The sequence below is a fragment of the Echinococcus granulosus genome (assembly GCF_000524195.1).
Source record: "Echinococcus granulosus chromosome Unknown EG_S00080, whole genome shotgun sequence".
Classification (NCBI taxonomy): Eukaryota; Metazoa; Platyhelminthes; class Cestoda; order Cyclophyllidea; family Taeniidae; genus Echinococcus; species Echinococcus granulosus.
Window position 1 is genome coordinate 198,356 of NW_020170460.1, and position 15,870 is coordinate 214,225.

The following is a 15,870-nucleotide window of genomic DNA, read 5'->3' on the forward strand; positions in this document are numbered from 1 at the left end:
ACTCAACAGAGTCAGCCTCCCTGGATTTTGAGCTACGATTTCTCCTGAATGTGATCTCATGCCTTGTGCGCCGCCCAAGGAATAACTGGGGCCGCCTCTCGTAGGCTGCGTGATTCACGCTGGTTGAATTGGCATTACTAACTTACATCCATTTTTCAACAGTCCCGTTCTCGTTGCCGCTACTTCAAAGTACGTCTGCACTTTACCTCCCACCGATGAAAAAGGGCCTGTTGCAGGTACTGCCAAGAGGCTAACCACGAGACCCACCATCCATTACCAGTTTCATCTTTAGATGGCTCTACACCCCATCGTAGTTTTAGGAAAAAAGCTTGCATTAATCAGTCCACCAGTAGCTGATCGCTCTTTAAGATCGTGTACGAATTCTCCTACCGACCGTCAGCGCTTCTGTCAGCCTGAAGATGATTAACCTACTTCTACAATATCATGGGACCAGATCCGGAAATATATTGTCAAAGTTCACTTTTGTAAGGTTCCTGCGGGCTCTACCAGTTGCATCTCCCGGGCACACTCCTATACCTTGCTACCTACCAATTTTTTTTGTTTCAAGTCCCCTAATTCGATTAGTGCTATAAGTTGTTGACGAAGACAAAGACTGCACCTGTTTGAGAAAAAAACACCATTCATGATGCCCGCGCCTCTTGGGTAGAGGCAGGGACCCAATCTCGAGTACCCCCCTTAGTGGGGCCCTAGAAGAATACGTGCTGGCTTAAATTCTCCAGCAAGTTAATTATCAGCAGTCACCGTGGCGATCCTTACGATCACAGATTTTCCATGTGTCTTATCCTTCGTTGGCTCAGCAAGCTGTCTCCAATCCACGGAAGTCTCGTTCCGTTCAATATAATTGGTGAACGCCCGTGGAACTTGTTCTGGTAGCTAAATGACTGAACAGCGACTTTCACATCCCAATCAATCCCCTAATTTTGTTGACAGTAACAAGCAGTGGACAGACCGTCCTGCACCTCACCTTGGCCAACAACCAGACAGCAGAGACTTTAATATACCTCCTTGCACAACTCTCCGCTGACCCAGAGAAATTTGAAAAGGTTTGGAAGTATCGAAACGCGTCCGGAGACACGCCCGCGGAATTGCTTGTACGTAGTAGCTCCATAGGAACATTCCTGCTGAACTCATTCAGTCCTGAGGCCACAAGCCTCGGGACGGCCGGTAAGGGCTGAATGCGTGACTGTTGACAAACCCCACTCCTATGTGCGTCAAATATCGGCTATTCTAATCTACACTATCTCAAAAACCTATTTACTTTGTTTTCTTTGCGGTGGAAAGGTATTACACAAATTGCCTTCCTGAAAGGTCAGACGGAACTTAAATAAAACTGCGTTGTTCCAGCTCGGGGCATTTGAAGTCGAAATAGCGAGAGCTCAGGAAGGAATCTGACAGGAGGTTTCTAGCGTGTTAAGAATTACGATCGGTTTAGGAACGGAACTCAGTAGGGGAAATAACCGACACCAATGCGGGACCAAAGTTTGCAACGAGATAACAGACAGAGCGACATGGCTGGTAACGTGCAGGGAGTCCTCAGGGTATGATTTCGATTGAAATAGTAGGAATCCCAGGTGCAATAGCCGAACAGAAATACCAATAGAGTCTTGAAACATAAGAGGAAATAGAACAGGAGAGCGAACAATTAAGTGCCCCCACTTAATTAATATGAAGAACGACAAGCAACCAGTACAAAAATAACTAGCCTAAGACACAATAGGAATGCTCGAGAGATAAAAAACCTCCACTGTAAAAAAGAGAACTTAAAGAGAGTAAATGATCTATTGAGGAACTGCGAAAGGCAAGAGAACACTCATAAGGGAGATAGGTTGCTCCAGCGGAAAGCCTTCATTTGTCATTCCCATATAGATCACAAAGGGCATATATCCGAGATGAAAAATCCAACGAAGAAGGCTTAGGAAACCACTCACGTAAGGTATAATCTTGCCTGCCATGGTAAAACGCTTGGCACCAAGAATGGTCCAATGGAAATGTTCGAATCAGAATTAGCGCACTTTAAAAAGGCGTATGGTACACCGTTCTCCTAATAATTATCAAAAATAGCAAATGTAATAAAATCTGGCAAAATGAAAAAGGGTGCATCCAGAATATGGAGCTTCTGATGAAGCCTATGCCAAGAAATTAAAGAATATTTTGCTTAGGCAAATATACCACTGATCCAAAGCTCTTCTAGGAAACCAAAAAGCCACAAAACAAATGCTCTTTTAAAAAATTGCAAACAATTTTTTAGGAAACCTTGTAGCATAGAGCGCAGAAGTAGTAGGCTTAAATTCGTTGTGTTAAAATGCTGCTTGCGTTCAAAGCAAACTCATTATGATTAGGCCTTTGTTTTTGCTGTAAAAATTTAATTGTCTTTTTAAGTCAGTAATACTATCGCAATTTGGTGGCTTTGCGAAGCTTTGTTTTAGTTCTTGCAACAATTCGTAACACTTGAGCACACTTACGAATTTGACCTTGGGATGGACTGTAATAATTTAACGAGGTTTTAAGTATGCGCAGGCATGTAGCTCCTTTAATATTCATTCAGAGCCTTTTGTTATTATCTCAACTTGTTCATGCTGGTACTGTTCAGATATTTTAGTTATACATGCGTTAGAGTCAATAACAACGTGCTATGGCGAGACTTTGTCAATAGGCTGCAGCGAGGACAGTTTCATTCTTGTTAATTTTGCTGCATTTGGCGTCTTCGGCACAAGCGACAAATGTAGTGCACAATCAACTGCTGAATGTTGGGTGGATTCTACATATTTTGTCTCAGCTATATGTACGGGTCATCATTTCTGTCAATCCAAAGTTCAATATTCGCACGATCTTTCATCGAAGTCGCTGAGATACAAATGTGCGGGTGTCGTTGAACTTACAGCTCCTCGTCTGTTTGTGCAATATCTGTGTATTATCTCAAGTAAGTGCTTTAATACTCTGCGTCACTTTCATTAAATCTAATTTTCGTATTCTGCTTTTCAGCTCTGTTATCATCGATACAGGATGTCAGGAGCTTGGATGCAGATCACGTTGGTGGTTTTCTAGCTACACACGACTATCAATTATCGGTCAAGACTCCAGAATGGAAGACGGACTTATCGGAGGAGTATTGTACTCAGTGGAATTTACCCAGTGTCATTTCAATTCCAGCTCCCCAAGGGGGTCTTGGGATAGTTATCAAACTCAGGGACATTGGTGAACTCTATAGACCTCTGAGCAGTAAGTTCTTATGCCGTCTATTTCTGCGGAATGAGTTGATCCTGAGCTTTGTAATGTGTGTGGGAATACAATTATTGAGGTCAGGATGCTATGCAGTGCAGTCCAGCTTCGTGCATTAATAACAAATCTGGTTCAATGCTTTTAAATCCTAATCAATAAGGGTTTGTAATTAACGGCGCCTAGATGCTCTACTTTTAAGCAGTTCATTTTCCACTAAAGTGAAAAATCTGGCGTCCGATTTTGATATGAAACTGAAACTTGGCTTTACTGTGGCAAAATTGCCATTGGAATGTAATTGCATGATTCATTCCTCCTACATCATGATTTTAACTGTCATTCAAAAGTCGCCTCAGATGTGTGCGCGCATGTAATTTTACCTGCCAAGAGCACATTGTGCAATCAGCACGCGCACACACATACCAATTCAGTAACAACAAAACGCAGTAATTTCTTCAAGGGGTTGACGTCTTAAGCATTAGCCTCCTTCCAACTCGTCATGTGGGTCTCTCTTTAAACATAAACAGTCACTTTTGGCTTTCATATGCATTTCATACAAACAAGTCTTTTGGTAGACTTTTTGTAAGATCCCATTTTTATTGTCACCAACCTGTGTCCCCTATGTGTGACGTCCCAATTTCCGCAACCAAGACTACACATTCCACACAATGCATTGTTGACATCAGATCTTGTCTCACGCAGGTCAGTTGAGTTTGAAGGTATTGTGAATAGTAGTTGAACCAATCAAACCAATCACTGACATATGGTGTCATATCGGAACAATAAGGTGCCTGAACGTGGTAGTTGATCTGCCCTCGAGACTTCCCATACCAGGTTAAGGGTTTTATCATAGATTGACTGAAATGTCCCATTTCAGTGGCCCTAGATTTTACTAAACTCACATTTGTGGGAATCAACAAACGTGATGCCACTTCTTGAAGCCATAAACCTCGAATTTGGAGGAGACTCCAGACTTCTCATGGAAAGGAGACCTTAAATTCAAGCCCATTTAGAATGAATCACTCGACCTGAATGGTACTGGTATTCTCACGTTCGGGTTAAGTAGTGATTTCTATTCAAAACTAGAGAAAGTGAAGCCTTTACTCAAAAAAGGAGGTTCATTTAAGAATCAGAGGGTATCGGTAGCACTGATTCATGGCGACGTCAAGTCATTGCAACACGTCGACGAAATTCATCTGGTTTTCTCACGAGTAATTTACTTATTTGCCTGAGATTGGGGATTGCGTTGCACGCCCTATCAATAAAGTTTGACTTTTCCAACTCTTCTGTGGAGTAAACATCATATATTGTAGCTAAAGATCGGCAATTTATCTTTAAGAGAACGTACCTTGAGGCACCTCTTCCCTGAGGAAGGTAATTTATAGCACCATTTGTAGTTTGATCACCTTGTCAACAGTGCTGTGATACATGCTTAGGAAGAGGTACTCGTTTTTTACGCTGAATTTCAATTCACTAAGCCACGAAATGTAATTTCAGAAGTAGCGGTGAGAATTGAGAGCAGACTACAAACGTGAGACGAGATTTCTCTTTTTAACATAAATGAGTGAAAAAGTGTGATGTGCGCAAGACTGGTGAGCCTATTTTGAGGACAGGAACTTGTGAATCGAGCAGTTTGCACACACACACACACACACACACACACACACAGCCGAGTGCACTCACCAACACACCCGCAATCCAGTTTGGAAGAACAACAGGAGCGACCATCATTTTCTTCGCCTTTTTCTCAGCACACACACATCGGTATCGGTTTGCTCACGTAGAAGAGAAACTCGACCCCAAAAACCGGTGCATTTTTTCAATCTCCATCCACGAAGACGCGCAATCAACAGTCGCACGAAGCACGCGTATGATGGTGTGAAACAGTTGTAAGAGAAAACCCAATCGATAATTATCGACCGCCAAGTGCAAGGCGAAAGCAACTATCGTGTCGTCTCCTTCCCTCCCTTCTCCTCCTTCGCGCCAGTAAGCGCGGTCAATGAAAGCGTTGATTCATTCAAACAAGAAGTTGATGTGAAATTTGAGCTTATCTTGCTAAGAAACTCATCAAATTTTTGAGTGTAATTAATGCAATTCTTTACATATACTAATCTTAATTGCAAAACCACAATAAGTTAACTAATTAGATGTTTATTTTGAGTGTGTGACTGATCTCTGATTTATGGCAAAATTAGGAGTGCCGTTGATTCATTTCCGTTGGAGAAGGGTGGGTAGTTGCCTACATTTTTTACGTACTGAATTTTTAGCATTTCACTTTAATCTGCATTTGAATTTTTTGCCTAGATCTACATAGAGATTGATTTCAAACTTATTTGAGGTGAAACCTAATTGCAAGTTGCTCAACTCCGGTACTTTAGTCACACAAATGCAGAAGTTTCAGCTGTGTTTTATGTTCTCTTTTCTAATGAATCAATTGACTTTCAAGTAAATAAATGGTTTAACAGTGGTTTTTTAAAAACTCAATCCATTGACGGCATAATTGTTGATGGACTTAGAAGGGTACAGGAGTAGATTACCTTTGCTGTGATATATTTGGAAACGATTTTGCTTGGTAATTAGTGACACAATCTTTCACACAAACACCTTAGCACCTTCCTTACCAGCATCAGACCTACTAACCCCGGTCTCTTGCCTTCACGTCTTCTTTAATCCGCTCCAAACGCCAGAATCCGTATCACATGTTGGGTCAAGTAATGTTTTAATTCCACTAATGAATCTTTATTATGTCACATTGACACTTTCACTTTCACGCTTGACTGGTCTGAAACAGAAGGAAGCGAAAAAGTTTAGGTAAACTAACGGGCCTGCAACAACATTCTTGTGCTTTACTGGAAAAGGAATTATGTCTCGAGGAGTAGAGGATTGCGCCTTTTTAAGGGTTCAAGGGTACTACTGCAGTGATTTTGGTCGAGAGAAGAGTGTCTTAGGAGGAGTTTTAATCAAATCGCAACTTTTTGATCCAGAACAATGAAACTTTTTTCCTAACGTTGAATCACTATTTAGAAAGCTTGGCCTTTCGTATCCAGGACCGATTGTATTCACCATTTCCACAGAAGGATTCGTCTCTCATGTGACTCCGTGTTAATTCATACATTGACCGGAGACCTAAGATTTGGCATTCCTTACAATGGCTGAGTATTTTCTGGAATGCTTGCCGAGGCTGGGAACCAACACGGGTGAGGTTATCGTTGATGAGTCTATGGTCATCAGTGCAGCGTTTACGGCCTTCAAATGTCCCACTGCGGTTGGTCGGCTTCCCATCACCTTATCACACCGTTTGAAGTCTTCTTCAGACGGGATTAGATTTTCGGCGGTTTTGGTTCAAAAGAAGCTTTGACGCCCGCTACGGATTGTCAGAAGCATATTTACGTACTGTTTGCTACTGCAACTAATGTAATCTGGATCTGACCGGGTCACGCGCGACGTGTGGTTCAGCCATTAGTAATAGGGAGGGGAGGACTTGTTACCACTCCTTTTGTACCACGCGTAGAATTGTAGGTCCCCACTTGACTTGAAAGTTTCCCACACATCAATGCTCCCGGGGTACTCTCTTAAACACCAATTACCTAAATAGCCAAAATTCTAAAATGACAACTTACGATGGTAATTCATGACACCCGCGTCAGCCCCATAGGCATCAAAAGGTGCACAAGTCTGGAAGTAGCGTCACTAATTGACGTGTAGGGGTATATATACCACCGACATATAGGCTCAACAAGTGCTAAGGTTCACACAATTAAAAACAAATGTCATTCTGTGACATGATCTTGATTTCTTTTTGGACTGAGTGCCCTCCTCGCCATTTCCACTGCTGACTCTTCTGCACCGATCCTCGTCAAACTGGAAAACTTCCAAGTTCCGGCACCTTACGCGATTAAATAAGTTTTATGTTTATAACATTTTTAGTAATATACATTGGACAGTCCTCTTTTTGGAGGTATGGTTTAGCAATGAAAGTTGTTCAGCAGCGAGTACATTGTCAATGCTAGCAGAAATATCTGCATAAATGCAGCACCGATTTCGTTTCTTGAAAGTCTGACCTGATTCCATCCTACTTTTTTATTCCATTGTCAAGCTCTCTGTCTGAGCTAGTGCCTGATCTCGTTGTATAATAGTGTGAAAAAAAGTACAAACAGGTATTTGTGTGGTTTATTTGAACCACTACGTTAGCTCTGATGCCAAGTCAACCTTTTTTGTGTGCTTTCATGCATCCAGCTGTACAGTTGGCCCGCTTAGGCAACTCTTCTTCGGCGCATAGGTGAAGCTTACTCTACTCTTTCTATGAGGTTGACTTTGGTCCTCGAGTCATCTTCAAAGATGTCATTTGATATTACCAATCTGGAAGTCGGTCTATTATCAACACGTAATTGAACTGGAAGGCTAGCTAAGAAGATAGTAACCTGGACGATGCTCCATACCAGTTGTTGTGGAAGTCGATTCACGGAGGGTCACTAATAGACCCACTCACTTGCACCATATAGTGATTGTTACGTTCAAGTATTTTGAGACCTCTAGGTGGAGTATCACTCTGTGCTAGTGTCACACACACACACACATGGTATGCTCCCATTTTCTAGGCAGAACTTGGCGTCACAAATGTGAGACACATTCTCTTCACCAACAAATTGATTGAATTTGCGGTCTGTAATAATTGCATTTTTCTTGTTTTCGAGAACAGTTGAATTAAACAAAGCAATTAGCAACAATTTGTGTGACATTTGAGCAATAAAGTGTTGATTGCAGGGTCGATTTTCCTCAAAGTGTCTCTCATCTTGAAATCAACAAACGCCATTCTCACACTCATAAAAGGGCGCAAAGTAGGTGCCTCCTCTACCCAAAGCCGCAATTAGTGTAAGCAAAGCACCACTGAAATCATAATAGAGGGGTCTGTTTTGTGTACCTCCACACTGTTTACTGAAGCATGTGAGTCGAATTGGTGGGGAGGGGAGGGGAGGGTGGGAGTTGGCAGTGCACCACAATCCCCATCTTCCCCCGAAAACTCGATAACCTCTTAAACCCTCTGCTCTTTCTCGTGTCACCGAGATCGCCTTGAAAAGAAAAAAATATGGTTGAGCGAAATCAAATTGAATATGATCTTTGCATAAAAATAACAGCTTCTTTGTCCTCACTTTTTACCGTTTCAAAGTACAATGTTTTGATATAGTTCTGGGTATATTTCGTCAGAAATGTGCACCACTCTTTCTCAGTTGCCTAAAAAAACGTCGATTTCAGGCATCGTACGATGAAAATGCGCATGTAAATTTACGAAGATATTTCCTGCCAAATTTGGATGACTCTTTATGCTGAGATGAGACAGTGAATTAATGGGTTTCAAAACAAAAATGTAAAACAATGCCGTAGAGTAAGCCAGTGCGTAATCATCCGGAAAACAAGCGCATGATTAAGAAAGTGGTGTTTTTTTGTCGTTTTACCCATTCATCATAATCATTGGAGGGAAAGCGTACTACTTAGTGGAAGGTGTTGGTTTCACTTAGTTAAACGACGACGTGGAGAGCGCAAGGGGGGCTGGATGTCTTGTAATAAAGGTGTCTGGGGCTACAAGTGTCTCGGTTTGAGGTAGGGGGTGGGAAGGCTGCAGTAATTGAGCATCATGCCTCCTTTCTTTTAAAGCGGCTTTCTCTGCACTTTTTGTGGTCAATCTCCTGCTTCTGCCACCGCAAGTCTTTGTAGCAAAAACGAAGGCAGTTCGGTGATTCTTTTATGACGGGGTAAAGACTCATACTTAATGATAACCACGCATTTTGTGTTGCGTCCAGTTTGTAAGCCGCGTCGAAGAGTCGGCTTGGACTGATCTAGGCGCAAATTGGTAAGGTTTTATGAAATAGTGAGTGTGACACTAAATTTGACTAATCAACAGTTTTCTGTTGACAAATATTCCACTTTGTCTAGGTCATTCTACCATCGTACAAATTAGAGACATAACCATAGGAAGCATATTTGTGAGTAAGCGACTTCCCTTCGGGAGTTCGCTCGCCTGGCTCCTAGTGCCGTGGAACGCATCCGCCTGTCCATTGTTTATCTACCTACCTATCCATCTCTATCTACTTATCTTGCCGTTCTTCAATCTACTCACCTAGCTACCTATCTGCGCATCTATCAACTTGTCTAGCCTTCCATCCATCCATTTATCCATCAGTCTTATCTTCCCATCCATGGATATAGTGCTTCACGTGGCGCGTGGCGTATTTGAAGTTTCACCACCGTCCATCAAGACGTAACTTCTCTCTGAAGCCATGATGAACTGCTTATGTGATAAAACGGCACAAAATCGGGTCGAGTTTTCCTATTTATTTGAAAACAGACCTAAAATGAATTCCTAGTGGTCACTGCAGAATTCAACTATTTTGCCCTTTGTTTCCTATTGTTCCCTGATCACAATTACCGGTTCCCCTACCTTGCCTATCTCTACGCGCCATTAATTCTCAATCCGCGGTAAATTAACCCTGCCCCCCCCTCGCCGTAATCCCTCCTCTCCTTTTTTTCCCCCACCCACTCAAATTACAATGGGTAGTCTGCAATGGCTCACCTTTTTCTCCTCCCTCACCCATGTTGATGGCTAAAACTATGCTGCTGGATTGAATGGTCTCTTCCTTTTAAGGTGCTTTGAATGCGTCACACATGAGCTCAGTCCTTCTTTACCACCCGAACCGCAGCTCAGATAGATGTTGGGTTTTGTTTGACCGTGTCCAACTACTCAAATCTAGAAGGGTGTTTAGTATCCCTTTTTGGAGAAAAAAAATTGATGGTTTAAATCACGATACCACTACTTTCAAAGCAGGAATCCGAAATCTTCCTTGTGATTTCTTAAAAAGGCAATTCTATGTAAAGTTAGCACTAAATTATTGGAAAGAGGTTGTTTTTTTCCACTTTTAATCAAATTATGAAGCGCCTTTCATCATTCACAGCTTTATTGGTAGCCTACACCACTTCGAGCCGCAACAAGGGTGATGGGCAGGTGGATCGGTGATTTTCGAGGCAACAGCTTTTTCTATTCTCTTCGTTAGACTTAAAAAAATTTGCCTAAAACTGTTTGTTTACGAAGTGATCACTTCAACCGATTGAGTGACTGCTAAGCTCCCGCGTACAAAATCGGCAGAGCGAGTAAAGAACATTTTTGCGTTGGAGAGGTCTTGGAAGGTACAGATCCAGGAAGCGATATTGTCAATTTTTGCTAAAGTTGACGTTTAATAGTATCAATCATTCATTTTTTTTAAAAGCTTCGGCTATATTAGCGAAATTAGAGCTAAAGCTAACCCCATTTCCGTGAAATTATCATTGTACATTCCTTTGGATGATAAAATTTGATTAAGTGAGATGAAAAGGAATCAGGAGCCGTCTACTCCGTCCAAATTTGATAGAAACGGTCTCCGGAATGCGTATAAACGTAATGTTCCAGCTCATTCCCCTTGTTAACTCCCAGTATCCATTTTTGCCCTTTGCAGCAAAGAGCACTTTTAAAAACAAAACCCTTTGTCTGACTGTCAAACTGAGAACATCAAACAAAAGCACACTTCTAAATTAGGAAAGTGAGGAGTACTTTGCGACTCCCTGTGCATCACTTTCCCCTTAAAAAGCCCACACTTTTAAAAGATCGACGGCCCACTGCACGTTGTTGATGCGGAGGTGTACGTGCCTGTTTACGTTGAAAGTACCCATCACTTCGGCTAGTCATTCAAATTTAAATGACTGGCATTTATGATTCAGTGGCTCTTTTAGGGTCAAATTAATGCGGTGGCGGTTCAGAACTGCTGCTTTAACACCCTAGTTACCTTATAATAGGTTGGACGGTACAAAGTGGTTAATAAACAGTTTTGTTTGTGGTGTTGGGATCCTGGAACAACGCAGGTGGCATATGACTGAAGTTTGGGGAGGTTCATACATCAAAAGATCATGAATTTAGGTACTTGATCTTCTCCCAAGAGGTTAAATTGTAGCGGTAGTAAGTGAGAGGCGAGTCTCTTACCCACAGTGGGTCGATCATGATATTGTCAATCAATTTGAAAGGTCACAATGTTGGTGCATGCTTAGAACAACGCATGAAAATGAGTCGTGGAACTTGTATAGAAGGCTCTATCCGTAGTTGTACACCAAAAACACGCTCAACAGCAATACGTTTGAATGGTGCAGCTGTACAAGAACAGCGAAAAGTGATAGTTCCCATCCTTCTTCTTCACATATTTCTGAGTTCTCGAGGTAAAATTGCTGATAGAAAGCTTCACAAGATCAGAATGACAGAAGGAATGACGCCGATGTTAAACCAGTTCTCAAATTAATTACTCTCTGTTTCAAAACGAATTAAATGATGCTCCTATTTATGGTACACCTTTTCTGGAAGCACTTCTAATTTCATTTTTTAAAAATCGGTATTTTTTTTCTTTTCCATTCCAGCTTCTGAAGACGATTTTGATGTACCGTTAGGAGATTCTTACTCCCCACAAAAGCCGGTCTCCAAAGGAGGTCTCCTTCCGCCTCCTCCAGCCTTTCACTGCCCTTCTAGATCCGTTGGTACTCCCTGTCTCTCCGACTACCTTCGAATGGATGTCACCACCACAGCCACGCAACACCGTCTGCGTCTCGAGGTCTGTCCCTACGCCAGCTCGGATGGCTGGGGTGCTCTCATTACTAATGAATACCTTCAACAGCCAGAGAAGGTTGAAGATGAGGACGAAACCTACTATGGATTTGCCTCAGCTGTCCCTGGCACTTCAGTCCTGGTCTTTGGACCAGCATACAACTTCACCTCCATTGACTTTGAAGTGAATTTGCAGCTAGGAGGCGCGGTGGATCATACGAGTGGAGGCAATGCCACATCAATAATGCGTCACGGATGGGTCAAGGGCTTACTGTTTGAGTATATACGTGAGTTTTTTCCAAATATCTTGTCATCTGTTGGGCATTCAAATCTAACGTTAACCACTTTTAATTGTGTCATAATGGGATAAGTGAACAAGATCCGAAATAATGTATTAAGGTGGTTGGGAATATGCATCTTGATATCAAGAGGAACCAATGCTTAGTCCAATGAATCGGCTCTGCACCTAAGAATTCAAGCAAAATATTACCATATTGTTGAACTATTCAGTATAAAATTTCTACTTCTAATCAAAAGCCTATCTTTGAGGATTTGGACGACTCATTCTACCGCTTGGTAAACTCGGTAAATCTGATTAAATTAGACTCCTCTTTTGTTATAAAGGCATATCCAGTGGAACTTTTTAAACAAATAAATATGGACTTCTTCTTTTTAGAAAGAAATTGTAACTCTGCTGATTAAATAAATTTCATGTGATATCAAAAAAGGAATTTACCTTTTATGATCAGATGTCTGGAGGATTGCTTATCACCAACATCGGTAATGCCAGTTCCTAGTTTTTTAATCTGCTCATATAAGATGATCCCACGAGAGAGATCTTCACTCCCATTGTTAAGAGCACACATATTGACAAAGATGTGTTTGTTCTACTGAGGGAGACATACCCTCCTTACAGAGCTCAGCGAAAGGAAATGCCACTTTTACCTCTTTTGTGTAAATTATTTAGTGCGGGTCTCATCAGTCATCCGCATCCCCGAATGATACTTCTCGTAATAAATTACAAGGGCACGTTCCTAGAGGTGATAGACATTAAGCATCTGGCACAAATTATTGATCGATAATGCAAATATCGATTTAAGCAATCTAAGTTTCTAGCCCTGTTAATCAATTTAAACAAACAAGCTTATTTCGCCTTTAAAGCTAGCTTTCCCAATTTCCTTTTTAATCAGGGCTTTAAATAGGTAAATTGTAGCAAACTTTTCATAAAGATACTGTGCGAACAAACCTCTCAAAATACGAAGACAGTTTAAATGAAAGTCAAGGGGATTACTTAGAAATGTTTTAATGTTAAAGAAAGAATCCGAACTAAACAAAATATTTGATGTTAGACTTCAAACCCTTTTACTAAAATATCTTTGGAGTCACCCAGTGAATACTAGGCAGCCAAAAGGGGGAAGTTGATAACCCCTACATAATGAATGAGTACGGTGCTTGGTGCGTTAAATTGCAATATCAATCATTAATATGGCATTCGATTGCGTATGCAATTGTTGCGTAGGGATACAAATTGGGCATTTAGTAAATAAAACCTAAAAATGCAAACGGAAAATAAGCGTATCCCACTTATATGGAAAAGGAATTATTTTTCAATCAGATAGAGGCTACCAAGATTAAATGGTTCAGGTTTTTCCACTGCATGACAGATTTATTTATGTATTTGGCCCAATAATAGCAAGTCGATTCTTTAATTTTAATAGACATATCGCCTTCTGCAGCGCGTCAAGTCGTGCCTGAACTCGTAGCAAATCGAAATACTGTGGAGGCTCATGCATTACCAACGTACAAAAGAGTTGGATACTTGCTAACATGCTGCAGAGGAGGTACACAAACCGTGGAGGCTTAATAGACCGTTTAATCAAACACAGGGCTAAACAAACTAACAAGGCATCACGTACCTCCCTTCTTATTTTTAAGCGTCGTTCCGACGCTCCCCTTGGTCAACCTCACGAGACGGCCAACACAAACCAGCCACGCTTGTCAACAAATTTGCATGCAACTGAGAAGATCTTTGATCCCAGCGTCACTAATGCATCTTGGCAATTCTACTGGATCTGGAGTTTTGTCCTGTTTAGGAGATGTATTGAGAAAGGGGGATGCGCTGTCCTCCTACTCTCGGAGACTAGGTGATGCACTACAAGGAGGCCATCTCGTATGCCTATTGCTAGCTGTAAGAACTCTGGTCTAAAAGCAGATTTTATTTGACAAACGAAAGGGGTTTCTTATATACACCTCCCTACCAGACATGTTATCTATCTGGGTTCTATTCAGATGGTAGAGAGGAGGAGGAAGTACCGTGTGTCTATTTATTTGACAAGTTTGTGCAAATACTGTAGACATCTCCGTAACCAACTTTTCTAGATGGTTCGCGGCTAGTGCCGCTCTAGTTGTCAATGGTATTTCTGCAAAACATGGAACTGAGATAGTTGCCGAAGGTTAAAGTCCTTTTTGATCCTGTTTGGAGCAATCAAATGAATGAGTCGTTGAGTAGTGACCTGTGACTAAGTAAATTCTTAAATATGCTAATAATTGGCTTACATCCGGATTGAAGTTTTTTAAAGCCACAAAACCGCCTCCAGTGGTAATAACAACACCAAATGCACAAGTTTTGTGCAATGAAGACTCTCACTTCTGCACATTGAAGTGGCATCACGTCAATCAAAAGTCGCTTTGTCGTACTAAATCATAAAATTTTAATTTATGGTTTTCTCTTCGTTGATTACTAACAAAACAGTGTGAAACGGGGATTCACAACATACAGGTACCTAGTTAATAAAAAAGTACGGTAAAATATGAGACCAATTTCACCACTATGGAAAGTTAAAAAAGAACAACTATAAAAATAACTATTATTATATCTTAATGACTGCCGTGACAACTAGCATACACCCACATCCGGAATTTCTTCTCAAAAAGTTGCCTTTCCCATCAAATAAATAAGTAAATTGGCAAACAGTGCAGTGATGGGCGTTAATTCCTATTAGAGGAGTCTTTTTCTCAAGCAGAGCCGAAGCCCTCTTAAGAGTGAAGGGCTTGAGTTCTTTAAGGTGTTGAATAACAAAACATTGCAGCACCAGATGAAATTCCACGGATTGGGTGAGCTTCATGAACATAAACTTTTAATTGGAGCCTTCAAGCTTCCAAAAGTTGACCTGCATATGCATTGAATCCTCCCTAAAAAGAACAAAAGCTTTCAAATAATGAATGGTGTGATTCATTCGGGACCTTGTGACATAAATCTGCATTGAAAGGTCCTTCTCAATAGGTGCATAAATAATTTTCAATGAAATCGAGAATGGCCTTGATATTGGCAGAATTCTTTGAAAAGAAATAAATCAAAAAGGGATTGTTTCAAGCTTATAATCAACGAAGAGATTCTCTGTTAGTTGACATTTTTTCTGGGCCCAAGGAGTGTTTTTCAAGCATAACAATTGACTTTCATTTCGCTTTGCTCTCCACTCTTTAGTGCTCTATTGCCCCCCGCTACCCGATGTCCTAGAGGTTGGAGGTCATTTGGGCTATGCGCTGCACACCCACACTGATGCCACGGGAGCCACAGTGGCCGTCGCCGAGATTGGCTGTCTGCCCGATCGGTTTGTCTTTCCTTTCTCCACTGTTGCAGCCACTAGCACCTCGCTCCACTTGAGTGACTTTGAGCCCCTGAAGAACCGATTGGTGCTTCAGTGCGACCACCACAGAAGGCAGTGGATACCTGATCCGCCTCCTGGAGGTTGCATGACCCGTGAGTGAGATGAGTACGGTAGACCTTTTAAAGTTGGATGTTTTAATGCTCGAAGAGAGCAGCATTCTTTATCTTGAAGGTGAGTTCTCCTATTAAGCAGTGCTGCTGATGGCCATCTGACACGACAAGAAAATTTTAGCTTATCTGATGGCAGAGAACATGCCATTACTGTCTTAATTGTGATTATTTGTCAGTTTGGATCATTACTGCCCTATGGGGATAAAAATGAGCCGACACTGAGGCAAAAATGTGTGGAATG

The 15,870-nt window shown here is 41.5% G+C and overlaps 2 protein-coding genes across 2 annotated transcripts in view; both read left to right on the plus strand. All coding sequences in view use genetic code 11, as the record gives it.

Annotated features, from left to right (window-relative positions):
- Positions 1 to 1,196, plus strand: part of EGR_07543 (Ankyrin repeat domain-containing protein 49) — a gene marked incomplete at both ends in the record, with an annotated part of 1,869 nt that extends 673 nt beyond the window's left edge. Inside the window, one exon of the mRNA XM_024496792.1 lies at positions 952 to 1,196. Coding sequence (XP_024348797.1) covers positions 952 to 1,196 — 245 coding nt within the window. The remainder of the gene's footprint in view (positions 1 to 951) is intronic.
- A 1,334-nt stretch (positions 1,197 to 2,530) lies between these two features.
- The window catches only part of EGR_07544 (hypothetical protein), a gene marked incomplete at both ends in the record, with an annotated part of 22,468 nt that continues 9,128 nt past the window's right edge, over positions 2,531 to 15,870 (plus strand). The window contains 8 exon segments of the mRNA XM_024496793.1: positions 2,531 to 2,600; positions 2,636 to 2,941; positions 3,004 to 3,240; positions 4,989 to 5,105; positions 5,125 to 5,223; positions 8,754 to 8,835; positions 11,777 to 12,138; positions 15,336 to 15,611. Coding sequence (XP_024348798.1) covers positions 2,531 to 2,600; positions 2,636 to 2,941; positions 3,004 to 3,240; positions 4,989 to 5,105; positions 5,125 to 5,223; positions 8,754 to 8,835; positions 11,777 to 12,138; positions 15,336 to 15,611 — 1,549 coding nt within the window.